Source organism: Mchenga conophoros, linkage group LG12 (genome assembly GCF_057382185.1).
Source record: "Mchenga conophoros isolate Kocher_MC1m ecotype Shallow Benthic linkage group LG12, M_conophoros_male_GT1.1, whole genome shotgun sequence".
Taxonomy (NCBI): Eukaryota; Metazoa; Chordata; class Actinopteri; order Cichliformes; family Cichlidae; genus Mchenga; species Mchenga conophoros.
The window spans coordinates 2,207,889-2,234,962 of NC_140537.1; the positions used below are offsets into that span (position 1 = coordinate 2,207,889).

A 27,074-nucleotide genomic window follows, 5' to 3' on the forward strand; every position below is an offset into this window, starting at 1 on the left:
CACCTAACAGCAGTCCAGCCATCACCAGCCAGTGTTGAAGGCCAGCAGCTTATCTGCCTTCCAACAGTTTGTCTGCTGACCAGTTAGTACCAGTTAGCTCACTCTGGTTCTTGCATTCTTTGTTTTTTATGTCTCGTCTTGTTTCTGCCTGTGCCTCTAGTGTTGCTACAGAAACATTTCCGGTCTGAACAGTGGTCTCTCTGGATATTTGGATCCTGGACACATGCTCAGCTTCACTCTGCTCACCTGCCTGCCCTCCCGCCTCCCTCGTCTTGGGCTGTTGGACATTCCCAGGTCCATCTCTCAATTCCTGCACAGTCGTCAAGGATGCTCACCCAGCCACCTGCAGCCGTTCCACTCCCGGGACGCTCTCCACCTACTTTTAAAATAAGTCACTTGGTGTTAGGTTATTTAGTTCATCCTCACCCCGGTTTCCCCTTCTCAGCTAATCGTTCTCTCTTTCCATTCCAGAAGCCCTACGCCTGTGTTACATGTTTCCTCCCTCCCGTGAATAGTTTCAGCTCTATAGTTCTGTCCCACACAAACATTTCCCTGTGAGACTTTTTCTAAATAGTTTCTGTGTTTGGCGTGTCAGCCTGTCCGTGTCTCGTTCTGCCTCTTTGGGTCCACGTTCTCGTCATTGGTAAAATCCTACCCTAAGTCTAGGCGGGTATTAAAATGTATCTTGGGTGTTAAGAGATTAAACTCGAGCTTGAGCTCATTGAACAGATACAAAGAAAACAAATTCTAGAAACCAAGAATGTAAATGTACGCAGTCGGACTAGAAAGATCTGGCACACACATGCCCTGATCTCCAAGAGGCTTTGGCAACATGCTGACTGTACAGCTTGCTTTAATGCACAATAATGAATATGAAGCAAGACATTGCTAAATGTTCACTTTATCTTCTTATTTATGTAATATTACTTCAGTGATTTATTAAAGTCCGGATGCTGCACAGCTCTGTTGTTCCTGATTACTGACAGATGCATACTCCCCTCACACAACCAACAGATTGGGCTTCTTTCCTTGCCAGAGACGTTTGATAGATTTGGAAAGGGACTCGACAGCTCCGTTTGTTTCTTTTATTTATCTCTGCGTGTGCCAGACTACCTGTTATCTAGTCATCATCCTCACATGCCAAAATCAGTGGGTGTTTCAGAACATCTTTGTCTGTGTTTCGCCTACAAAATGTTGATGCGAGATCCTGACACAACCTCTCCTCCTCCATAGTTTCCAAAGGCCTTCATTGTGTGTAACACAATGGCCTTCTTTGGTGTGCTTCTCACTGCCTAAACCTCAGGGAAGCCCCCCTTTGCAGAGAACATGGGACATTATTGAGTGTGTGCCAGTTCTCTTAGACGAGCTCAGAGAAGTGCTTCATAATTGGATGGTTACTCAGTATTAAAGAGGATTTCATGAAGCTTGGGGGATAGAAAGAGGACTGATTCATTACACATTTCAGTGCATCTCTAGAAAGGCTGGTGCCACATACTCACTGTCCCCTCTCTGCTCTTACATCCTGTTCCGCTGACCTTTTCTTTCTGCAACAGGAAATAACCCAAAAGGTTTTAATTGAAGACACATTGCCGTTCTTTACACTTGAGCAGTCGTGAGTCCTATTTCCGTTTACACTTTATTTTGAGCACGAATGTGTTTGCAATATGTTGCATACTTTAACCTTTCTGTCTTCTGCTAATAACTTAAAGCTTAACTTGAAAGATCTGTCACATGGCAGGGATCTACATTTCCTTATGGAAGAAGACGCAGCCATACTATTGTGTGCAAATCACAAATCCACAGCTCGCCAACCATCCCGTCGTTTATTCTCTCGTCTTCTAATCATCAGCAGAACAAAGCCGGAGTTGGACAGTTTTTATTTCGGTAAAAGCTTTTTGTGTCCCAAACATGAAAATTCAAAAAAATAAAACATGTTTGTTGAATGCACAGGGTGAAGATTCGTCTGCTTGGGTTGGACTACATTATCAAACACATCCCTGCTGCTAAAGCATTTGGACTGATTCAGTCTGTCATCACGAAGAGTTTTGCTTTATACCTTTGAATTTGAGGGGCGTGCTTAGGGTATGGTGTTATTCTAGGACTAAAGATTAACGCCAGAGTTCATATGTTTGTCTTCTACACTCTCGGGCGTGTTCTGCTGAGTTATGCATGGATGTGTATGCCTTTATGTTTACACAGAGGTCCAGATAAATTGTTGCAGGGCTGGGTGTGTATCTTTAAATGTGCTTGAATCACGCAAAGGAAGTTCCTCTTAGTGAAGAAAGGCCGCGGTACAGTGGAGGCCTGTAAGGGGGAGTGCCACCTTAAATGAAATCAATTCCACCCATCCACATTAATGTTATTGCTCAATAGTATAATTTCTGGCTCCACAGTGCAACATAGGAGACCAAAGGTTTTCTAGTAGAGGTACCGTGACGCCACGATGCTACATGATGCTAATAATCGGGAGGCTGACATGAGCAGGAGCAAGTCAAGATTTATCCTGATTTCAAATTGTCAGCATTCATCACTACAGCATGTGTGCACATCATTATTCCATCACAACATGTTCAGATTTGTGACAGAGTTCAGGACTGGACACACTATTAGTGCCGTACTCATCAAAGCTACAGGCTTTTCTTACACCCGTTAATGAACCTCGCTATACGGGCGTAAAAATGAACATCTGAGTTCACCAACAAAATGAGGACCACATGCATGAAAGTACCACACCCATCATTCAGCTCAGTTTATTTCTGTGTCTCCCTCTAGAATTGCATGACGTGGAGCTCGAATTGGAAATGTTTAAATCTGCAGCCAAGATGCAGACAGCAGGCCCTTATTACCATGACCTGGGGCTCCTTATGCTGTATTTTGGGACTTCAGATCAAGTGCAGCATGGTGAACTTTACCCAAGAACTAAACACAGCTCATGAGAGCGATGTTCTCCAGAAATCAGAAGATCTGAGTCACTGGTGGTCATCAGCCTTCAAGAGGAGGTGCAGAGGGAGGGGCGAGTCCTGCCGTGGGGTTTAACTGGTCGCTGTGGAGGGATTTACGAGGTTTACGACAAACGGTTATAATGGAAATTTTATTTCATGGCAAAGACACACACAGCAGGTTGTAAGTGCTATGTTCATGTTGCATAACATATCTGTATAAAGACTTGAACTAATCACTGCAAATGGCATTACGGTTATGACTGAACTTGCAGAGCTCCGAGATGAAGCAAACACGAACACAATCTTCTATAAAGAGTTACCTCATGGGCTTTAAAGCTTATAATCCTCAGTATATGTTGTCAAAACAAACAAAAGACAAAACATTCATGTTTTAATGAAGACGGCACAGCTAATGGTGACTGATCACACTTATTCCTTTCCGCTGTTATAAAAAAATACTCAATAGTGGTCATAGAGTTGTCATTAAAGTGAGTAAAGCTTCATATTTCTTTTATACAGAAATGTAACCAGATCCATGGAAAGAGAAAGCGGTATGCTATTGTCAAACACACTCCTGAAAATATATACAAAAAACTTTGTGTACATTATTTGTTTTATCTTTCATATTTGACACATCCCTCAAAACAACATCAAAGAGACAGGAAGCACCGTGAAGTCGGACCGACAATCAAAGTGGAGTCACGATCAAAGCGCTCGGTCTCGGGATGGATAAGATGGCAAAGTGAAGAGAAAGTATTTCACAAAAGCAGAACTGTAGAGACAGAAATAATCTCATTGGTTGAGTTAAATGCTAAAGGGGGGAGCCTGACAACCCTTTCATACAGGTGGTGGAATCTTGGATAGCAAACACTTGCTGAGATGTTGGTGGCAGAAGCCGATCTTTCATTGTAAAGTTCATCAGCACATCTGTTGTTGGCTAACTGGTGAATTACCATAGATAGCAAGTTAATACCTAACCAGGTTGGACTTGTGGCACCGATGAAGGCCAAACTATTTTATTCTTTATGTTACAAGTGTTACTGGGCCCTCCTCTCTGTGATGTCCCGCCACAGGTTCCTATCCTGCTTCTAAAACATGCCAAAATGATCTCCGGAATAATATCAGGACATTACTTGGAGTTTTCTAAGAGACGCAATGGACTTATGTAACTGAATATATAACACCATAAATACTACGCCTGCTTTTAAGAGCAAGTTATACTAAGATTTATAAAGAAACATTTATGACTAAAGCTAAGCTAATCTATTATGATCTATCATTCTGAACTGTTGAAAAGCACCGGTTAATAGGTTGGCACTGCCTTACAAAAGTTTAGCCAAAGTTAATATGAGTCATGCAAAACAAGAGGAATGTTCTTCCACCTTTGACAGTGTAATCGAGTTAGGAGTGGAGAATTCGGTCAATAAACTGGAGGAATGACTTGCACAGCACATGCACACTGCTTCAAAATGTACTCATTTTGAGTGTCTGTGTGATGAAGAAACAAACAAAGCTGTCTATTTGAAACTTTCTCTGGAGTAAAGCCTGCCAGCCTGCTGACATTTGATAAGTGAACATCTCTGAGCTTCTTGTCAACTTTAACTGAACTAGTGAGATTATTTCCACTGTTCCCTGTCCTTGCTATTAACATATTGTACAGTCATATCCCAATACATGTTGGAGGCAGATGTGCTTCTTGGTACACTTTGAGGTCTGCTGTTTGAATAGCGTGCATCGTACTGGAAGGCTGGTGTAAGTTCGTCCTTTGTCCCGTTGAGTCCAATATGGCTGCTTCTAGGTTGTCGAATACTAAGAATCTTCTTTCCATTTAGGTGGCACGCAGGTGAGTCTACTGTTAGCAAATCTGTAGCGCAAACTAACTACACTCACTCGTCAACAAAGTTCACCCGATATGTGACCTGGTGGCCATTGTCCCAGGCGTACAAAAGCTTTTCCTTTGGGTTGTAGTCAATCTGGGTGGTGAAGGAGTACTCGTTGGTAAAGGGCAGACGTGGGATGGCTTCAGTGTTGGTGTGGGTGTCATAAGCATAGCTCACTTCACCTTCTTTCTGGTTGTACACATTGACAGCATACAAAACGCCACAGATGATGAAGCAGTTTCCATAAGAGTTCCTCTTGAGGCCCGTTGTGTAGGTGGTCTCCTTTTTTAAGGACAGGTCTCCTGGATCGAGTTTACTGATGACGATCACCTCTTGGTCATTGTAGTCATAGTCAACAGAAGGATAGATTACCCACAGTCCACTTTCATCCACTGCAAAATCAATGTCGGAGTGGCCCCTCCACTTCCAGGGGGTGGTGTCCTCATAGACGACATCGTGCAGCTGTGTCCACGCTGCCACGTAGCGCATCCTCAGGTCGTACTTGATGATGTTCTTGGTGAAGGCCCGGTTATAGTAGAAAGCTCCGTTGTAAACCACGTGACCTGTGCCTATCCAGTTGTAAGGCAGTTTGAACAGGTTGCTCCAGCGCCCTGAGGTAAACGGGAAGATTCAAACGTTAGCTTTTGCTTATTTCGCAGGTAACCATAGTCCTAAGTCTCCTTTGCCAATGAGCAGCACTTTTTCCTGCATCGAGTCCAAAAACTCAAGACTGCTGCACTGCATATATATAAAGAACAGATTATGTTTACTTCTAGTCAACCTCTCAAAATCTACTAGATTGCTAGTAACTCACCAGACAGACACAGGGTCTGGATTAAGTTACTGTCCAGCCCTTTTTATACGACTTTTCCACAGAACATCCAAATAGAAAACTTTTTAACCAAAGCTACAATGAAATATTGAAAGTAAGCGACTTCATTGGGTGGGTTTTTTCAACCCTAACCCTCGATGCACTGGTGGTGAGAAGTTGTACTTTTTTTGGCCTTTTTCAGCTTTGATAGACTCAGTGAAGAAAAGACAGGAGAGCAGGGGCAGACATGCAGCAAAGGGCCGGACCCAAACCCGGGCCGGCTGCTCACAGCTACATGGCGTGTAGTCGTCCGCTCAACGCACTGAGCTAAACCGGCGCCTGAGGTTGTACTTAACACTGGAGCTCGGCTGCATTAGCATATGTCATGTCTATATTTAAAGTAACAACGAGTACATCTAATTTCATGATTTTAAGAGTTTTTGTTGCTCAGTATATAAATTCCAAATTCCTTTTTTTACCAATTCAGCTTTGATTCTGTATTTATGAACTTAATAGATACAATAGTATGCTTTATTATCATTTTAATTGTCCAGGACAGGAGATTTTGGAAGACACATTAAATATGTTACAATGTATAGAAAATAGAGATGTAACCGACTGATACATCTTCATGTTGCAATGGAGTGACTAATTAGCTTTCACATCCTCTGCTGTATATATAATTTCCCCAACTGCTATCCTAACCTTTCAACCACATGTCTAATTTTGATAATGATGATAACTGAGGGCCAGTGAAGGACAAAAACAGTGCGTCCCCCACCCCGTTCCCCTTCATACACATGTGCACACACACTAGGCCCATCCCTGAGGCCATACACGTAATCCTCCTTTGCTGTGCCCAGTTCAAAGGAAAGGCCAGAGCACATGTCAAGGAACAGCAGGCATCACCGCCACTCACCAAGATACCTAGTCATCCGCACACAGCTCTGAGCTCACCACGCTGCAGGACGCCTGACATGTAAGTGTGTTTAGAAAGCCCATTGTCCAACCACATCTAGATCAACAAGTCAAATCCTAAAAGGGGAGATCATCTTAACTCTCTTAGAGAGTGTAATCCAATTCCTCTGTTGATTTGGATGTAAAAGGAGTGGATTTTCCCACCCACTGGAGCCATGAAGCAACCAAGCAGCCTACATTCCACAGATCTCATCAATCTCACAGAGCTCATTGGATTATCAGCATGAATCAGTGTCACAAATGTTAGAACAAAAAACAGCTATTAGTTAAAGCAGTTACACAAGTATGTTAATAATGGATTGCATTTATATAGCGCTTTTCGGGGCCCTCAAAGCGCTTTACAACACCACTATTCATTCACTCTCACATTCATACACTGGTGGAGGCACAGCTGCCCTGGGGCAGACTGACAGAAGTGAGGCTGCCATATCGCGCCATCGGCCCCTCTGGCCATCACCAGTAGGCGGTAGGTGAAGTGTCTTGCCCAAGGACACAATTACCGAGACTGTCCAAGCCGGGGCTCGAACCGGCAACCTTCCGATTACAAGAACACCCAACTCTTGAGCCACGATCACCTGTTGGGATCACATCATTTAAAAGACGCAGTAAAAGTATCTGTTCGTGAACACTGCAGCACAGACTAAGACATGGCTAACTTTACATTTCTAAAGAATTATTTTCACCCTGATTGTAGTGGCTGCTCAAGCTCATTAAGGCATACATAAAGGTGAGAACACGATTAAAGTAATAATTTATTTGTCTGTTTTTTTTATCCAGGCTTTGGGTCTCGGATAGGTGCAGGACAATAAATGTTATTAGCTTAGTCATGGGCTGAGGATGCAGAGGCATAATAGAAGTGATGGCGGTGTTGTACAGAGTACTGTCACCTTGTTTGAAGTTGTCCAGGTTCCGGAACTCCACGAGGTTGTTGCCATAGTAATAGTTAGTGACGTAGATCTTGGAATCCTTGGCCAGGGGATCCTTCATCCAGGCACCCTCATTGCGCCCATAACTGTGCTGCTTCTCTGGCAGTTCAATCGATGCTAAAGTCCCCTCACAGTTGAGGATCTTTCCTGAAAGTAACATAAGCAGAACATTCACCGTGTACGCCTGGCAGAGAGTGACTTGCATTACCATGGGCTTAAATCAATTTCACGCACAGACATGTGTTGGCAGAGAGAATGACCCAATTTTCTGCTGCTATAATCGTCTGTGTTACTGGAGTCAAAAGCCTGAAACCCAGAGCATGCTGAGCTCAGTGAGGATTCATGACTCACCTGCTCTGTGGAGACTGGGTCGGCTGTTGTTATTGGAGTTGTCGAGCATTAGCATGATAGTCGGAGCTGGTCTTTCAGATGCTGGTGCACTCTGAGTGGACACGGTAGTGGGTACCGAGGTGGTGGAAGGTGTGCCGCTGGTGGTAGTGGTGGTGGTTGTAGTTGTAGTGGTTGGAGCTGCTGTGGTTTCAGTGGGTTCAGCCACAGTGGACTCGACAGTTTCAAGGACTAGCTCAGCTTCTCTGTCCTCAGACTGGTTTTCTGTGACGTGATGGACTGTGTATGTTTTGGCAGAATGGTCTGAAATGGAGGGCAGAAGCACACGAAGTGACACGATCGAACAGAAACATTCCTTTATAAACTTCTATAGATTACATACTGAGTAATTTACTTTGTATTAATACAACATTTAAGTAGTTGAAGTTATTGGATTAATTTTATTATTGCATTTAACTCTGAGTGAACGTGGTGTTCCCCTCACGCTGCAACCAGCAGTAGACTGAACATGAATATGAGGCAAAAGTCTCCGGATCTAAATCTGTACACTCCTGTGATCACAGTTGGAACGAGGCTTGTTTCCAGACTTGTTCTGGTTCAAGCCCGATCCACCCTTCAACCCACAGAACCAAAATATTTTGCTGCTAATATCCCAGTGCCAGACACCACAGGAGATTCTCTCCGCATGTCCAAACTGGTCAGGGCTCAGTCTGCTACTGCATTAATTTGTGTCTAAAGAGTAAAATGTTACTGGATAAAAATATGTAGCTGAAAACACAAACATAAATTTAAGAGTGCTAAACCTGCTCTGCAAGCTAGCTGCTGACAAACTGATTTGAAGTCACACAAGTACAACTATAACTAATATAACTAACTTCCAGTTGAATCATTTGTATATTAAAGAAGCAACACTAACACTGTTTGCTCGTCTTTATGTAACTAAATATAGTGACTTCTGTGACGCTGTGAAAAACGTCCAACACTAAAACTCCACAGTTAGCTTTCATTGCAAATAAAGACTCCAGTGAGACTGCAAAACAAGGAAAGGCATCCCTCAGGCTGTGTGGTGACAGGAGACGTTAGCTATTTATAGCTGTAAACCAGGGCTGCCCAATCCCGGTCCTCGAGAGCTACCGTCCCGCAGCTTTTAGATGCATCCCTACTCCAACACAGCTGAATCAAATGGTTTGATTACCTCTTCAGCATGCCATCGTGTTTGGCAAAGGCCTGATAACAAGCCATTCATTTGATTCAGCTGTGTTGGAGTAGGGATGCATCTAAAAGCTGCAGGACGGTAGCTCTCGAGGACCGGGATTGGGCACCCCTGCTGTAAACAAACAGTTTTTTGGGTTGTTTTGGCGATGGTTACTTTTGGGCTAGGTAGGTATATTGAGTTTTACCAAGAGTTTTTAAACCATGGATCGTGGCACATGCACGTTGATAAAGGGACAAATGTAACAGCCTGCAGTGCTCCAGAAGTTCACATCAAAGGCAAATTCTGTATGAATGATTCTGAATAATGCTGTCTGAGACAGGATATGAAATAAACTGTTTACCTGTTTAACCAAAACTACCCATATCAGTTGTTTCAGTCCTCTTTGTTGGGTACGATGGAGTGTTGTGCCTATTCTGAAGTTCTAGAGTAGAGATCATTAAATGCTGTATGAGCGTTAAAATCCTGATGCTTAACTAAAACAAAAACCAAGCATCAAGCATTAAATAACATATGCTTGACTATACTAGCACACTGTTGTCAGTGTGAAGACAAAGAAAGCCCATACTAAAGTAGATAAGGTGCCAATTAAAGATAACTTCTGGGTTATTATATTATGAAAAATCTTGCAGTTGGCAATGAATGTTTCAAACATCATAGATCCATCGAGGATTATTAAATGTCTTCGTTATTATTATACATTTGACCATAAGGGGGCACCTCAGAGCTTTTAATTACTCCAAAAATCACGGTTTGAAATAAAGTGATTGGTAAAGATCCCTTCAGTTTATGTTATTTCTACCAGAACACCCGGATGAAGCTTTAGAAAGACGGGAAGCCAATAACCATGAAAAATTCTTCTCAATATCCACATTCTCATGGCTAAAGATGAGAACACTGTTCATAAAAGAGAAGTGGAAAAGGAGGGAGAGTTCAGTATTTAAGGTGAGAGCTAGAGAAGAATAGATCAGAATGTCAATTTAATTCAAACTGCAGTAATTCTGTTATAGTTTTTTGTTTGTTTGTTTTTATTCGGATGTTCCCCTGCAAAAACACAGTGACGACATTATGACAGGTGTTTGAAATAATGGCTGGAGTTTGAGAAATGTAGGAAGTAATAAAGTGTGCTCAATAGACCACATGAAATGCCCCCACAACCTGAGGCTTAACTAGGGGATGATTCAGGGTCACCTGATCCAGCCTTACCTGTAATACCACACAGAGTAGATAGCTCGTTAGCCACATGTTTGTGAAAACACCGACGTTTACTTTGAAAGTGTTTCACATTTGCTCTTTGTAACCAGCGCTGTTTCCTGTGCTCATAGTTATAGCATTAACTTATATGGTACATATGGTATTGATACGGTGTGTCTTAGTCTGCCTGCCCATCAATCTGCTTATTGGTTCCACTTGCACTTGTGCTGCAGTCAGGTGATTTTAATTAGGAACAGTGTACAGTGTGGATATGGACATGCTTTTACTTTTATTGCAGAAAAGGATGAGAGCGCAATGGTAAAGTGCAAACTGCATCCATGACAGAAACAACACCATTATGCTGCTAACAGCTTTTACAAGCACCTACACAGACAGCATGCTAACACTAAGCTAGCCAAGAGCTAGCCAAGCTGACCCCAGCCCAGCAGTCGAGCAGCCAAAGACCATGCGTGTGTCCTCATTAGGACAGGGGTTTGTGCTGGATTCTGGGACTGTAGCCTATTAGTCAGTGCGCCCCAGGGTGGCTGTGGCTACAATGTAGCTGCCATCACCTGTGTGTGAATGGGTGGATGACTGGATATGTAAAGTCCTTTGGGGTCCTTAGGGACTCGTAAAGCGCTATATAAATACAGGCCATTTACCATTTTTACCATTTATTAGTTTATATTGTTAAATGGTAATTATGAGAATGACAATGTCTATATTCATGTCATTACATTAAAATGTTCTAAGTAATATGTGTAATGCATAATGCTTTTTTGAATAATGACCCCAACTCCTATAACAACAACAATGGGAAATATCTGTAAAATGCACAAACATTTGACTGCAGTGCATGAAAATTATGTGCAGAAATGTGATGTATTTGATGTGCTGCTTGGTGGTGACTGTCAAAGCAAAGCCAGTGAGAACCCAATCGATGAGAGAATCCATAAGAAATGGAATAAATAACGTGATAAGTGATAAATAAGAATAAAAATAAGTGAGAAATAATGGAATATAAATTGCTGAATTCTTATCAGTTCCCATCCACACTGTATACACACACTCTAGTTCTTCATCAAAAACAACAAATGTTTTGCTTCTTTCCTTATAAATTCAAACTGCTGTTGCCATTAGTAAAATGTACTCAGTCTCCTTCTGGTCCTCACACAGTGACTTTGGTCCTGACAGACAGATGTGGGGAGCAGTGCTACATAAGCAGAGACCTTAACATGCTCTAAGCAGATGGAGCCTATGGGCACCAGTGGCAACAATATTCTGAGAACATTACCAGAATCCTTCAGAAAAAATGAATGCTGGGTAAGTGTTCGAGGACGGGGCCTTCATCTGTGTTTGTAAAGCAGATGGGATACACACTGCACTGCATAAAAAGAGCCTGTAAAGTGCTTTGACATGGTGATGAAGATATGCAAGGCCAAGGCACATGATGCCACGTTCTAAAGAAAAAGCATTGCCATACATCAGTCTCAGTCTGGAACTACTACAAGGTTTCAATGTCCCGGGAGGTCAGCTTCATAGTTAATATGCAAATGAGCACTGATTAATGACCGTGAGTACCATCCACAGAGAGTTGGTGAATGGCTGCAATCAGGGATGTAGGCTTCACTGAACACCAGTTCCACTGAGAGGAGAAACCTTCATGCAAACAGCTGCGGTTCTCCTGAAGGTCACGAGACGCTGGTTCCAAAGGCGACTCCGTCTCCACAGACCCCCGTGTTGAAATGGCAAATTTAACAACACTCTGAACGTGTTTACAAAATGGTTTTGACCTTTTTTCGTGACTGGCAGCTTTTGCAATCAGAATTGCGACTCTGAATGCAACGTTGTGCCAAACACAGTTGCTCTTCTGTAAATTCTCTCCGGGCTCGTCTTGTTGGTTTTGACCTTTATGGATAGTTTCCTCCACCATAACAGCTGCAGAGTGGGTGACTCAAGTTATCCACTTGGATAAGAGTGACGTTTAAAGGAAACTGTGATTGACAGGTGTGCTAACACAAACTGTGTGTCACTGTAGCCAAATGTGCCGAGCGCACAAAAAGCATCAAGCTTTCCCGGATGAATAAAGGTCCCTGCATCCGTGCTGCAGATTATGGAAATGTAGCCGAACAGCGATTTGACAAGAGCGGGTGGGCTCTGTCAGATTCTCATACATGGCAGAACACAGAGTGTGACAACCTTATGTGCGTGTGCCCTGTGCAAACGCAGCATACCTATTCACTCAACTAGACTTAAAGAGGATTGGAAGGAGTCAGGAAATGTTTTCTCTGCACTGGTGAGGGTCCCCTCACGTTATTGTGAGAAGTGAAGCAGAGGCATGTCATGGACATGGCAGCATTGCATTGAGACAGCATTCCATCAGCTCCATGTGTTTTGTCATTAATAGGTTTGGATTTCCTGCTGGCTGAATGTGCACCAGCAATCCAATTGGACACTCGCTGGAACAGCTTTGCTTGAAACAACACCGGAATAAATCTTGCATTATGGGGATCACATGTGCCACACAGTGATGGATTCCCAGTTTTATTAACTCAAGTGTAGAGTTTGCAACACAATTACAGCCTTATGTCGCACTTATTTAAAGATTCTCAGGAAGGCTTTCTGCTGAAACCAAATGGAGCTCGTACACGCTCTGGTTCCATGACTCTGGCTGCAGGCTGATCCTGATCCAGGAAAGTATCATGTGGGGTCAGATTAGATTGCTGAGGAAACTAATTTGGATCGTTTTCAACACCCACAGTGGATCACACACAGATGATCGCACACACATGGGAGAGCAAACTCAGCTAAAGTGTGAACACGCTGTTTGTTTTAGCTCGTGGAGGGCGGCGTTCTACGAACACACCGCTACACTCTGAGCGTGTACAGAGAACCAAAACCCTCACCTCCTCTGTGCTCGTCCTCGTCAGCTTTGGAGGCCTTGTAGTACGTGATGCCCCTCACCACGCCAGGCTGGTGGCCGACCACCTTGGTTTTGACTGTAGGATCAGGCTTTACCAGTTTCCCGTGTTTAATGACCTCTTTCTTGGGCTTGACAACCTTTTCTTTGGGAGGTTTGGGAGGAGGTTTAACAGCAGGGCTCTTTTTGTTGGGTATTTTTACAGCCTCCTTGGTTTTTGTAGCCTGGAAAGAAATTCACATTATGTCAGGATATTAGTAATAGTGGCCTGTGTGTTTTATACGTGGCTGATTAGTTCACCCTTCAGGTGTAATGATAGTAAACGTAATATAACTGATGACTAATCTTACTGCTCTTCTTTCAGAGGTTTACTACATCCTTCTTTTCCTCCATATTAATGTATCTCTATGTTTGTTTCTCTCTCTTTCTCTCGTACAGTCAAACGTTTGGACACCATCTCATTTATTGTTTTTCTCACTGAAGCCATCAACACTATGAAATATGAAAAATGTTTTATATTTAAGATTCTTTAAAATAGCCGCCGTTTGATTCCTGCTTTGCTCACTCTTGGCTCTCTTGATGAGCTTCATGAGGTCGTCACCTGAAATGGTTTAACGACAGTCTTGAAGGAGTTCCCAGAGATACATTGGGTTTAGGTCAGGTGACAGTGGAGGTCAGGCCTCCATCGCTCTCCTTGGTCAAATAGCCCTTACACAGCCTGGTGTGTTTGGGGTCGTTGTCCTGTTGAGAAATAAATGATGGTCCAACTAAAAGAAACCAGAGGACGGCGTGTGGCTGCAGGATGCTGTGGTAGCCATGCTGGTTCAGTGTGCGCTCAATTTGGAATAAATCCCCAACGGTGTCACCAGCAAAGCCCCCCACACCATCACTCCTCCACCTCCATGCTTCACAGTGGGAACCGTGCTTGTAGAGACCATCGTTCAGCTTTTCTGTGCCACAGTAAGACACGGTGGGCGGAACCAAAGAGCTCAAATTTGGACTTATAGGCCAAAGCACAGATGTCCACTGGTCTAATGTCCATTTTTGTGTTTCTTGGCCCAAACAAATCTTCTGCTTGTTGCTTTTCCTTAGTCGTGGTTTCTCAGCAGCTATTTGACCATGAAGGCCTGATTCACACAGGCAAACATGGAAACAAGGCAAAGGATGGCTACTTTGAGGAATCTCAACTATAAGACATTTATAGTTATATATTATCAATTTATTCTTTGCTACATAATTCCACATATCTTGCTTCATATATTTGATATCTTAAGTTTGTATCTACAATGTAGAAAGTAGTAAAATGATGTCCAAACTTTTGACTGGTACTTCCTGATAACAGTGGTTACATTTTGCAACTCTTTTACATGCAGTATTCACACACGTCCTTCAGCTTCTAGTTAAAGTGTTGTTTCAGCAAACGTCCCCTGAGGAGACCCATAAATTCCTTTAAGAATGATGCACAATATTTTCTCAGCAATGTTTTCTTGAACATGGTCACTCAGAAGCAGTAAAAGTACAATAATACAAATGTGACGCAACAAAGATTCCAAACTGTTTGTTTTGTTTGGATTATGACCAATATTGTAGCTAATCCAAGTTTGTAATGCCAGAGAACTCCGAACTGACAAGGACATAACTACGGGCATGTGTTGAGTTTAATTTAATTTAATAGTTTTGTGATTTAACTAATAACACACAGTACTGATTTTAAAGTCTGTCACATACCCGTCCTGGCAGCAGCACAAAGACACACTGAAAGCTTAGACTGTGTTCCTAACCTGTGCTTTGCTCTCAGCTGAGTCTTTCTGCAGCAGCTGCAGGCTGAGGCTGGAGATCTCCTTCTTGATGCTCATCATAATGTTGGAATAGTTCTCGTATCTCTTAAACTGGTTGGTGAGGCTCAACATGCTGTCCCGGACGAATTCATTCTCACGTGTAAGGTTTGTCTTGATTGTCTACAACACACGATCATTAGTGTCACATTTCTCTGTCCATGAGATTAAAAAAGAAAAAAAAATCACAAAATCCTCAAAATTCCCAAGCCCGTGCATCCTGACCGAGACTTTGATTATAAATATGTCAGTGTGGGTTTTGCCTACCTCTTCCAGGGTGTTCATCTGAGACACCACCTTATTGATGTAGGAGTGGACTTTTAAAAGATCCATGCTGTAAAGCGTTCCCTCGAGGAGGTCCACCATAGCTTGGAGCTGTTCGTTCATACGATAAAAGGAGAAGAAACGTCATTAATCATCGTCTCCTCGTGACACAGCTGACAGCTTTATGTGCTTCTGTTTGACCACAGTAATCGCTGAAGTGCCCTCCAAAGGCATTTACTATCACTCTGCCTGAGTGCTCTCATCCATCTCAGTGCTTTATGTTTGTGCTCTACTCCTAAGTGCAATCATATTAGGTTAATTCATTCTTCCAAGTGGAGCCGGAGATGTCAGAGTGGCCTTTAGGTTCATGTGGTACAGTGGGCTTCCTCTGCTTGTCCGATTCTGTGCAGAGATGGTTGTTATTGCTTTGCTTTTACATTTTGCGAACTAAACAAACTGAAATAACTGAAATAAATGCTATTTTGTTTTCTGTAAAATGACATTGATTACATTTACTTTCTTCATGACTTCATCAAAACTTAACAGGAATTTCAGTGTCTGAATTTCCTGACTCCTAGTGGGGGAAAAACAGGCTAAAGAAAACTGTGTTTTTGCACAAACACATGCTGTGACTCTAATAATCACGGTGACTGTATGCTGCATGATCTCACCTTTAATAACTCCGGGGCCTGTTTCTTCAGCTTCTCCATCTTCCACTCGTTCTCACAGGGGTTGAGGGAAGATGGCGGGGCTGTGCACGAGCACTTACAGTCTGATCCAGAGCTGACCGTCTCCACTGTGTAGAAGTCCTCCACACGTACACTGCCACTCTTCAAGCGCAGACATGCATCCTTGCTCAGAGGGCGCATGATGCACTTACAGCGGCAGTCTGAACCTTCTGACGTCATGCGAACAGGCTCGGTCTCTCCGAAAATCTGAAAGAAACAATGTGATATATGTCCTTTTCAAAGCCAAAGAAAGAGAGTCATTTTCTGTGGCGTTGTGTCATATATGTCATTAGGTACTTTACATACACGAAGTGGAAAACATCTCTAATCCTGTCTTGAGCGAGCTGCTTCTGCATTACTGACCTGGATGGTACTGTTATCTACCACCCTTTTTTGGATTCAGGAGACAGACACTATCTCTACTTTTAAGATTAGGCTTCAAACTTTCCTGTTTGCTAAAGCATATAGTTAGGGCTGGACCAGGTGACCCTGAATCCTCCCTTAGTTATGCTGCAATAGGTGTAGGCTGCTGCATTGAATCATATCTGTTATTAACCTCTGTCTCTCTTCCACAGCATGTCTTTATCCTGTCTTCCTTGTCTCACCCCAACCAATCACAGCAGATGGCCCCGCCCCTCCCTGAGCCTGGTTCTGCTGGAGGTTTCTTCCTGTTAAAAGGGAGTTTTTCCTTCCCACTGTCGCCAAAGTGCTGCTCATAGGGGGTCATATGATGTTGTTGTTACGTTGTTGTTGGGATTTCTCTGTGTGTGTTATTGTAGGGTTTACCTTACAATATAAAGCGTCTTGAGGCGACTGTTGTTGTGATTTAGTGCTGTGTAAATAAAACTGAATTGAATTTTAAATGTTGCGTGTTACTGTTCCTTCCTCTACCAGGGAATCCACAGCTTTTCCAGTCATCCAGTCTAATCCCTGCTGGATTTTAATGAGTAACAAATGGTTTTTTTAATACAGGGAAACAAAAGGAAGGGAAGGAAACTGATCTTGAAAAATAACAGCGTGTTTCCCTTCTCTGGAGTTTTAACGGCTGTGACTCACAGGAAGCCTTCTGAGACAAGCATAAATCATTCGGCTTCATCACCAGCTGGCTTGCTGCTGCCAAGCATGATGCCAATGGCTCTGGCAGGCCTTGGCTTACTTAAAAAACAAGAAGCAAAATACAGCAGCCAGAGCAGACATTTTCAACCTGAGGCTGTGCAAGCTGACACGAGGTGAGAAACCTTTCACACTGGAGTTCACCTTCAGATTTACTGGATATTTGATTAAACATTCAGGTGGTGATGGTGACTTGGCAGTCTGAGCTCTCACACTGAAACCTTTACACTCAGTTGTTGCACTAAGAAAGTTCTCCACAGTGTTCAGTAATGCCATTATAGCTGCTTTGTTGTTGTCATTCTGCTTAATGTCCGTTAACACCAGATTGCCTGCAAACACAGAGGGACTGCGAGCTGTCAGATTACATCAGCTAATTCGCTCAGATTTACAGCTTTGTGCTACTGAGTTTAGCTATCGGTAAAACATATAAAAATGACACAAAGTCCAAGACTCCCCACATTTAATTTTAAAGCACATGACAGTAAGCAAAGGCTCATCATTTTACCTTATTTAAGTTAGCTAGGTATGTATGTAGCATTGAGTCCTCTTAACTTCTAATTAATCGATGGCACTGTACATGTACAGCACACTGCAAGCTGTTAGCTGATGCATGACAACTGTTACGATCTGCGTCTTTATTACTAGCAGAATGAATGAATTGCAGCATTTTCACGTCTAAATTCGAATAATTGTTTTCTCGCTGTGGTTAAAAAAGTGTTTCTCACTCTGCAGAATTGTTTTTTCAGACCATAATTCAAAGTTATTACTGCTGGGACCATGTGTTGGAGGAGGTCCCGCCTGTCATCCCTCCCTAGAGAGATTTAGGGTCTGCGATAAATCACAGGACAGGTGCACATGTGGGATCACTTTGCTGAGATTCTTCATTAATGAGCTGTGGTTCAGCCCTCACATGACTGAGCTTGGAGGGAGGATTTGATCCTCCGACCTCACGAGCCAACATCTTTGAGTTTAGTGTCTCTTTTCTAAGCTTCGATCTTTGAAAAACACATTCACAGAAAGTCTTTAAAGTGTTCAAAGTGTTGCACCTGCACGCTTGGAAAGTTACTCTCTGACCTGATCAGTTTGTTGTTGTACACGATGCAACATCCAGCAGCTAGCTGTAAGTCAAAGACTTATACTATGATACATTTACTTTGTCTGTAAATGTGACAAAAGCCACCTCATAACTGTTTATATTGTGTAGGCGTAATGCTGATGTTTTATGGACTACTGGAATTGTCACAACACGGCTTATCTCATGCACCGCTGTCCTCAGATAACATTAGCTAAGAGAGCTAAATCAACTCAGTGGCAAAACACTAATAACACTAGACACAATTCAACTGGACCCCAGATGTGAGAAGCTTTATTTTGCTAATGTGACATTTTTTCACAAAGTTGGATCCAGGTAAACGTTCAGTCGAATTCAGCAGAATTTGTTGCATTAAGTGTGAGGTGTCACAGGCCGTGGATCCATATGTGACTGTAACAGCTCGTCATCTCACGGACCGCTGCACACTTGTGAGGGTTAGCATCAGTTGGACGCAGTTAAGCTGGACATCTGTGAAAGGTTTGAATGACAGCGCTGTCTAGAGTCTGTCTGCTTCACGGTCCCAGATTAAAATTAGCTGAAAAAACCCCAGATACTGATGAAATTCACCTTTTGCAGTTTAAAAAAGGCGACACAATATATCACAATGTGTTACTGACATACTCGACAGCCTGCTGCCTGTACAATCACTTGTGCGGATGGCTCAATATGATGTTCATGTTGTCTGTGTAGATGTGTCTCTCTCTCTAAAGCTAACATGTTTAATGTGAATACAGACGATTACTGGTTTGGTCAGAGGAAAACAGTTCATGTATTCATTTGTCAGCGTTTCCATTATTTGCATCTGACTGGCTGCAGGTCACTGAGAAAGACTCCTGGTTCTACTTTGATGGACTTTCATGTTCGGACTGCAGGAATCAGCAGGCTGACCACATGAAAATAACCTGCACGTTTCCTCATCTTTACATGCAAATGAGACTGTGAGGTATTAGTAAATATTTAACTTTCTCCACTGATTATTCTGGACCTTGCTACAATATAAAACACAGCAAGTCGACTATTTACATAAAATCTCACGTATTTTTTATGTTTTGGTCGATGGTATATTAATGAATTTGTGACTGTTTGTCCTGGTCAAAGCACAGCTTTTGAAGTCTTTTTGTAGTGCAGCCGCAGGCTTAGTGATGGCAAAGAGGGTTAGTGGTAAAGGTGGTGGTGGGGGGGCTCATTAGTGAAGGAATGCAGGCCGAGTGATGGGAAAGGTGTAGAGGGTGTTTCGTTTTGGGGAGTGGATGATTTCCCCTACTCTACAGTACACATACTGGGAGGGGGTCTTGATATGGGGCAGGACTCCTGTGTGCAGAGCCCAGGTAATCCTGACCCATGTCAAGTGTAAAGGCAGCAGCCTGACAAATCACACACCCACATGAAAATAGAACGGATTAGCAGATTAAACTTCTTTAGCAGGGGCTCTGCCTATGGCCCCGCTGAGCTGCATTGTTCAACCCCAGCTTAACACCAACCGCTGCATAGCAACATCAGCTTTAAGGTGGAGAAATTCCAGCAAGATTGACTTTGGTGCCTGGTTTAAAGTCAAGAAGGACTGAGTCATTATCTTGTGGGCTTTTTTGTGGCACCTATTGTGAACAATCTGAATCCCTCTGCCGGTCAGAGCAGCTGCTTCCTCCATCTGTCAAATCAGATGAGCCTATATGCCTAACTGACCATCCAGCATCCCATGCCAAGCTGACCTATCAGCATGGGAACAGCCAACACAATTAGCAGTGCTAATAATTAAGAGTACAGCGCATTTAACGCATGCTTTGAGCTCTGAGTCTTTGGCCTTGACCTATCAAGTGCAGTCAAGTTTCAGGTCAAAAAGAACACGGCTCAAATGTGAACTCACGTCTGCACGATGGGAGGAAAAGAGCCTGCACACTGCAAGGAGCTCTATTAGATCAACTGCTGCAGCCGTTAACAGCTAACGTGCCCTGACAGTGATGAAGCGAAACCCCAATTGTGCTCAGGATTGTTTAAAACACACAACGTGCTACACAAAAGGCCGCCGCATTCATTAGCCAGTGTTTCGGGAGCACCGGCCTGTTGTATCTGCAGCTGTGCCCGTACAAACAAGGATATCCTCCCCTTTTAGAGATCTGCCAGCTGCTAATCACTGGGACAACTGTGTAGTGAAGAAGGCAGGCATGGCAGGTACAGTATGTTCAGCTGCATCTTTCATCCTCCCGCAAACCCAAACATCAGCACTCTGTCTGTCATTTTCCCACAAATGCCCAGAGAGGGCACCCTGAGTTCTAACCCTTCAAGATTTATAGCAAGAACTACGCCTTTAAAATCCTCATCATCTCCTTTCAAGGGTACTCGAGAGCCAAAGTGTGATCCATGTTCCACTCTGACCTGATTTTTAATCTAATTAGCAGTACTGAAGACACACAGTGCCAATACAAAAATTAACCTGGTATCTTTATTAAAGCCTTCAGTCTGGAGATGAACCTTGAAGTCGCTGGTTCAGACAAAACTACCAGCATTAGCGTGCGGATGTTAATTAGCTCAGCACAAAGTGTATCAAGCACTCGCAGCTTTTAGGGGTACACATCTACATTCCTGCTGGATCTGTGTATCTGAGCAAATAACACTTAAAGCTTTCAGTCTCTACTCAAAGACATATACACCTTCATGAGTTTCATTTTAGCCACAGCCATTTTACAAAAGCTCCGAAAAGTACTAAACACATGTTTTTATGACACATAATTATTTTGTCGGTTTTTAAGGGTGCAAATCCGCTGAAATCTCACAGATGCAAATCAATCTGTCATTGTGGCACTATCGTAATAACTTCAAGTACAAAGACACACTTCCCTAATTATTAGTGTCTGCTTTGTGACTTCAACCATGAGTGGAATGATTGCTGTTGCCAAAGCCTTTTCTCCAGATGATTTCTCACCCCAGATGTTTATTGGAGCCATTAAGAGCTGCAAATTCCTTCAGTGTTCAGTGACACAGATCCTCTACTCCATTTTAAAGCCATTTATTCAACAAACTGATTCAACCGTGAAAAACAAATGCAATGCTTTGGTGGTATCAATGTGAATGCTATTTTTACTTGAACATAATATTCCCACAAATTCTGACCTTTACATGGAAGTAAAGCTATATTGTAACCTGTGCGCTTGGTTTAGCAGCGTTTCCTCACAGTGAACAGGTTTCCACACAGTTCTTCAACAAAGTAAATACGGTCAAGTATGTCTAGCATTAAGGAACTCAACTTTAAATGACAACTTAGAATTAGCCACTAGTTAGCTTAGCTACCTAGCCATGACCGTGCTTCGCTAAAAACCTAGAGACTTGCAGATCTGATATCTAAATGAGATATCAGTCTGATACTGACCCAAGAAGTTTGATTAGATAATGATGAGGACAATGAATCAGTTTTATATTCTTTTGTCTTTATTCTGCAATGCAACAGCAGAGCTAACAGCAGAGCTAACAGCAGAGCTAACAGCAGAGCTAACAGCAGAGCTAATGTAGCATAGAGGAAGCTAACAGTAGTTTACAGGTATTTCACGCTGCAACATCAACATCTTCTGTTTGTGTGTTTGTGAAAGTTTTTGACTTGTCAGCAAACTGTAGTTAAAGTGTGCTAAAATAAAAAGATCCAAGCATAACCACGGATTACTTTTAGCTTATCTAAAAAGTCAGACTATTGATACGGTGCAAAACTTGTTGGTAAGCTTTTAACATACTTACGTAGTTGTCAATGTGATTAAATGTTATTTCACTTTAGCTGAAACAGGAGAAACAGCTGCAACTGTAGCCTGTAACTCTGCTTTGATGTGAAATAAAACCAGTGCAAATGTATTATGAATGATTTATTTTTCCCTTCCTTTATTGTGTGCCTGTTTTCATTTATCTCACTAATAAATTGCAATTCATATATTCATATATTTGTGTTCATTTCTTACATGTACAGATGATTAAACACTGATATCAGATCAGTACTGGGCATTGACAGCAAAGGTGTCGTTATTGGATCGGAATCGGAGAAAGCTGGATTGGGCCATTCCTCAACAAAACCAGTACTACTATTTGTTAATACTTGGCATCTCTTCTATAAATAATTTAAGGAAAACTGCACTGACACAACAGTGAAAAGAGCAACACCGAAGTCACATGACTTTAACCCCTGCTGACCTCCTGTGTTCAGTGTCATTAAGTTGAAGGTTCTCAACAACTTTTCTAGTCCTAAAAGTTTCACAGTTTAAACGTGGACTTTATGTTCCAGGTGAGGGAACCAAAAGTGCAAAAAAGTCAGCTACTTCCTGCTGTAGGTGTCCAGACGACTAACTGTAGGATGGATGCAGCTTCTGGGTCTGAAAAGCAAGGAGCCTTTAACTTGGATTGTTTTACCACCAGCAGGTGGTGACTCTCTGGTTTCAGGAAGGGTTCTGCTATTAAAGACGTCTACGGGAAAATGACCATCGGTTATCTTGCTCTCAGTGAGCTCAATCTCTAGTTTCAGGTCTACGGATTAAAATACTGAGATTATTTGGTCAGTATCAGAGTCAGAGTATGCTCACTGGGTGACGACTTCATGAACAACACTTTACTATTTTCTTCAGTAGGAGAATTTGCAGATAGTGAAATAAATCGGAAACATTTTTCTTTGAATCCTCTCAATTACAAATTGAGCTGCACACAGGGTGAAAAGGGTCTAACCCTTGTAATGTTTAAACATATGAAACTATTTAATTTATCTTTAAGAAAAGGGGCAATAATAAGAGAACCATGTGTACCAAGCAAAATCACATCTTAATCAAATTCCCGTAATGTACAGAGCTGCAGAGGATGAACCAGTCGGGGGGAGAATAGGCTTTCTTCAGCCTCAGTGTGACAGACACACGAGTCTCTCATTTCCCACAGCTTTGTTTTAACCACAAACAGAGACTTGACTGTCTGCAGACTGATAATGTTGACTCTTCATCAACCTCCATGTGACACCCCCAATTAAACGAAGTTGTGTTGGCATAAGACAGCATGAAAGAAATGTCATTTCAGGCACATTGAAGACTACAAGGCAAACTGCAGCACCTGCAAGTCCATAAATATTTAATCGTGCCCAGGCTCTGACACTGCCTAAATGGCACAGACTGTCTTGCTGAGGCAGACTCAGCACCCCATGCTGCTCTTTATTCCTCCCTACCCCCTAGTTGACCTTGTCCTGATTGTCCTCAGGTTTGTTTACAACCAAAATAAAACGCAGGTGCATATGCCGGTTCCCACGCCACCCTCCGGTGCCCTCACTGCTCTTACTGAAAGCACCAGTCTGACTACAGTAACAAGGAGTCAGCCATGACACTGCTGCTGCACAATGAACGAGGCATGACTTCATACTGATATAGAGCTAAAATAATAAATAAATGGCATCAAATTGTTTGTGTTGATGTCATAAAAATCTTTATCATTTTCTACTTTTGATGTAGAATTGTTGAGCAGTAGGGGACGGGTGTAGCTCAGGTGGTAGAGCAGGTCATGTACTAATCACAACGTTGCTGGTTCAGTACTTAGCTGCCCAAATGTGCATGCCAAATATCCTTGGGCAAGATACCAAGTTTCTCCCCGATGCATCCATCATAGTGTGAATGTTAGAAAGCACAGAAACAGTGCTTGTATGAATGGATGCATATTGCTATATAAGAATCAGTGCACTTACAATTTAATAACCTTACTTAGAGGATAAATCATAAAAATAAGTGCTACAAAAATCAAGGCGATGCTAAAAAAAATCTGCAATTCCTAAAGTGACCACTTGAGGCAGAGTGCATCCATCCATTCTCTTCCACCTATCAGTTTTTAGGACCGTGCAAACATTGGGTGGACATTCAAGTTCCACACAGAAAGGCACTGGTCAGACCAGCGCAAACTGGTTTTTTTTTTTTTTTTTTTGGGGGGGGGGAGAACAAAAAAAGTTCAGTATTAACAAACAGAGTGCAGTTACAAGAGGAAGAGGAAGAGGTGGGAACTTCTATATATGTGCCTGACCCCGTTGCATATATATTTCCAGGAGTTCCTTTCTCAAGGGGCAAAATATAGAGAGGGGAATATTTAAATCAAGTATGCAGTCTCATTTATTAACATTTGCATCACAGAATTTACTGCTAATTGCACCATAAAACAGCATGTCTTGCTTGTGCTTAATATTGGAATGAACTGACTGCACCTGTGTTAAGGAAATAGTGCAACGTCTGTAAATCGCCTGTAAAACTAACCCCACCTATTTGGGGGTTGGACTCACACACTATTTTGTGTATTTTAGCACTTATTAGTAGGTATCTGAGCATGTCTGAGGTACGCACACAGTCTATAAATGAATCTTGTTAATTAAGTGTTCTAGTGTTAGCTGATAACTTAGTAATCCATTCACATTTCTGGCTACAAAGAGCCACGGCCACAAAAACTCCAGGTTTGGAGGAGGTGAAGAAGGAAGTTCAAAAGCCAGTGTAATGTCACAGCACTACAGCGACCAGTTCCACTGTTACATCCAGTCGATCTTATCATAAATGTTTATCATAAGTGGACAACACATTTTAAAGCCTCAACACCAACATTTTTTAAAATGTTTTCTGAACAAGCCTCGGGACATTTTTTTTCCAAGCCAGAAATTCCAATATTTAGATGCAGGGGACTAATAAAATACCAGAATTTCATTCACTAAACCTGAAGCACAGACTTGTTGGATGGTCAGTTCCATTAAAATGCTCCAAAGCACAAACATACGAGAGAAGACCGGCGGAGTGACTGAAATGATCCAAAGTAAGATTTAGCAGCGTTCACCTACAGATGCCTGTTGACACACCTCTCTGTCAAAGTGACAATTTCCCTAACTTTGAGCCTTTGTATTAAAAAAGTGAGAAATGTCCCAGGCGTCAGACGTGTTCATGTGGTCAGTTCTGGTAGTCTATGGGGACTGGCTTACTTTTGGAACTAAACTCAAGTCCATTAGAGGAGCAGCGGGTTTGTGCTCTTCCTTATTGGCTGTTTTTCAGCCCCAGTGATTGCTCATTGGTTACTGACTTTTCACCAAGTACTGTGGGTTGTATCAGCTGTTACCTAATTTATACATTTTGCCACAAGTAAGCAGACACCTGCTTATTCCACCTATATGTACTGTTGAAAGTTCCAAAATGAGTACGCTGCTTTGGAGTTTCCACTCATCGAGTTGCAGGCATTTCTTCAGCTTTAAGGTCAACATGAAAGATTCAGACGTTATGCTTCAAATGTTAGACGAGTTCTTCGGTCAGCTGGGAAGAAAAACATGTTTATGTTCTGGCTTTGTGTATTGAAATGGTGCAAAGTGACACAAAGTTGAAAGCACTGATGGCAACATTATCACTCCTCTTCACTGGAACTCAGGAAAGTGTTGCCAGTACTGCTACTCCCAGTGTTACACCCTGAACTGCTGCTATGCATGTACCACTTGTACTAATAATGGGTTTTACTCTTCACTGACCTACACTGGTGCTAAAGGGGCCACCCTGATAGAATCAGCAGCAGACGATTGTTGACAGTCTCTCTCACACACACACACACACAGACAATCTAGCCTCTGGTCCACAGGCATATTGAACATATGCTATATCTTCTGGCAGTGTGTGTGTGTGTGTGTGTGTGTGTGTGTGTGTGTGTGTGTGTGTGTGTGTGTGTGTGTGTGTGTGTGTATAGCTGGATTAAGCTGAGGGAGAGTGAGGGCTTACTGTAGTCCAGCAGCTGTACAAACACGGCAGCCAGATATTACCGTTCCCTCACTGAGTGCCATCTCTCCCACACTCTGCTGCCACAGTCCTGAGCGCACTGGAGGTGTCATTACAGGCACCTATGGTTACTGTTGTCGCACAAAAGCCCTCATTGGGAGGATTACCTCGAGTCACAAACAATGACACAGAACCCGAACCATCTGCAGACCTTAGACAGGAAATTTAAAGCCCCGGCTCGAGGGAGGTGTTCGGAGCCACTTATTTGTCTGTCTGAGAGCCTCCGTGAAATGGATCACAGTCAGAGGTGCGCATGAGCACAGAGTGAGCGCTGTTAGAGTTTGATTTGAAAACGCGCAGAAAAGTCCCACAAAGTAAAGTGGTCTGTTCTTACCTTGCTCTGTGAGGACGCATTTTTACACAGAATCAGCAGACAGGCCAGCAGCTTCGTATAGCTCCACATTTTCTCTCGTGCGTCAGTTTGTGCGCAATAAATTTAGAAATCCAAAGCGGGAGGTGCTGCGGGCATTCCAGAGCGCTGCGCCTATTTCAGCTCCATTTCCACTTTGCACAGAACACGTACAGTATGCGTGAGCCTGTGCGTGTGGATGTATGGATGGCTGGATGTTGGTGCGCACTCTGTGTTCAGCCAGGCGCGTAGTGTGCATCATCCGTCATCCGCTATCTTCCGCGGATGGGAGGGGTTTACACGCTAATACCCATAATGTGTGTGTGTGGTTGTGTGTGTTCACTGTGTAGAGGACGGATAGCTTCGGTTTAAAAATATGTGCTTAAAGAAAAAAAGTAGAAAGATTATTATCCATAGTCACTAAATTAAACTACTTTATAAGTGACTGTGATCTGGATTTGTAGCTTTCCATCCGTGCATTTAACTGTTCTCCGACACTGCGTCGCTCTTTGCAAGTTTAAAGGCGGTGATGAAAGTCGCATAGATTTTCACAAGACTAAGCTCTAGTATACACTTGAATGCCTGTGGCGCCACCGTCTGGACATTGATCCGCCGCATTGTTGAGTACTTCTGTGACTGTCGGGGTGACAGTCCCTACCTACCCGTGGTCTTGTAGCTCACCATCTTCAGAGGATT

General features: G+C 42.7%; 1 protein-coding gene across 1 annotated transcript; it reads right to left on the reverse strand.

Moving 5' to 3' along the window:
- Positions 1-3,079: 3,079 nt before the first annotated feature.
- Positions 3,080-26,637, reverse strand: LOC146561868 (olfactomedin-like protein 2A). Its single transcript, XM_085293281.1, has 8 exons — positions 26,364-26,637; positions 15,983-16,246; positions 15,315-15,422; positions 14,994-15,170; positions 13,199-13,436; positions 7,889-8,188; positions 7,499-7,684; positions 3,080-5,433 (listed from the first exon to the last, which is right to left on the reverse strand). The coding sequence occupies exons 1-8, from the start codon at positions 26,430-26,432 to the stop codon at positions 4,829-4,831; spliced, it is 1,947 nt and encodes a 648-aa protein (XP_085149407.1). The 5' UTR covers positions 26,433-26,637; the 3' UTR covers positions 3,080-4,828.
- Between the last annotated feature and the right edge of the window lie 437 nt (positions 26,638-27,074).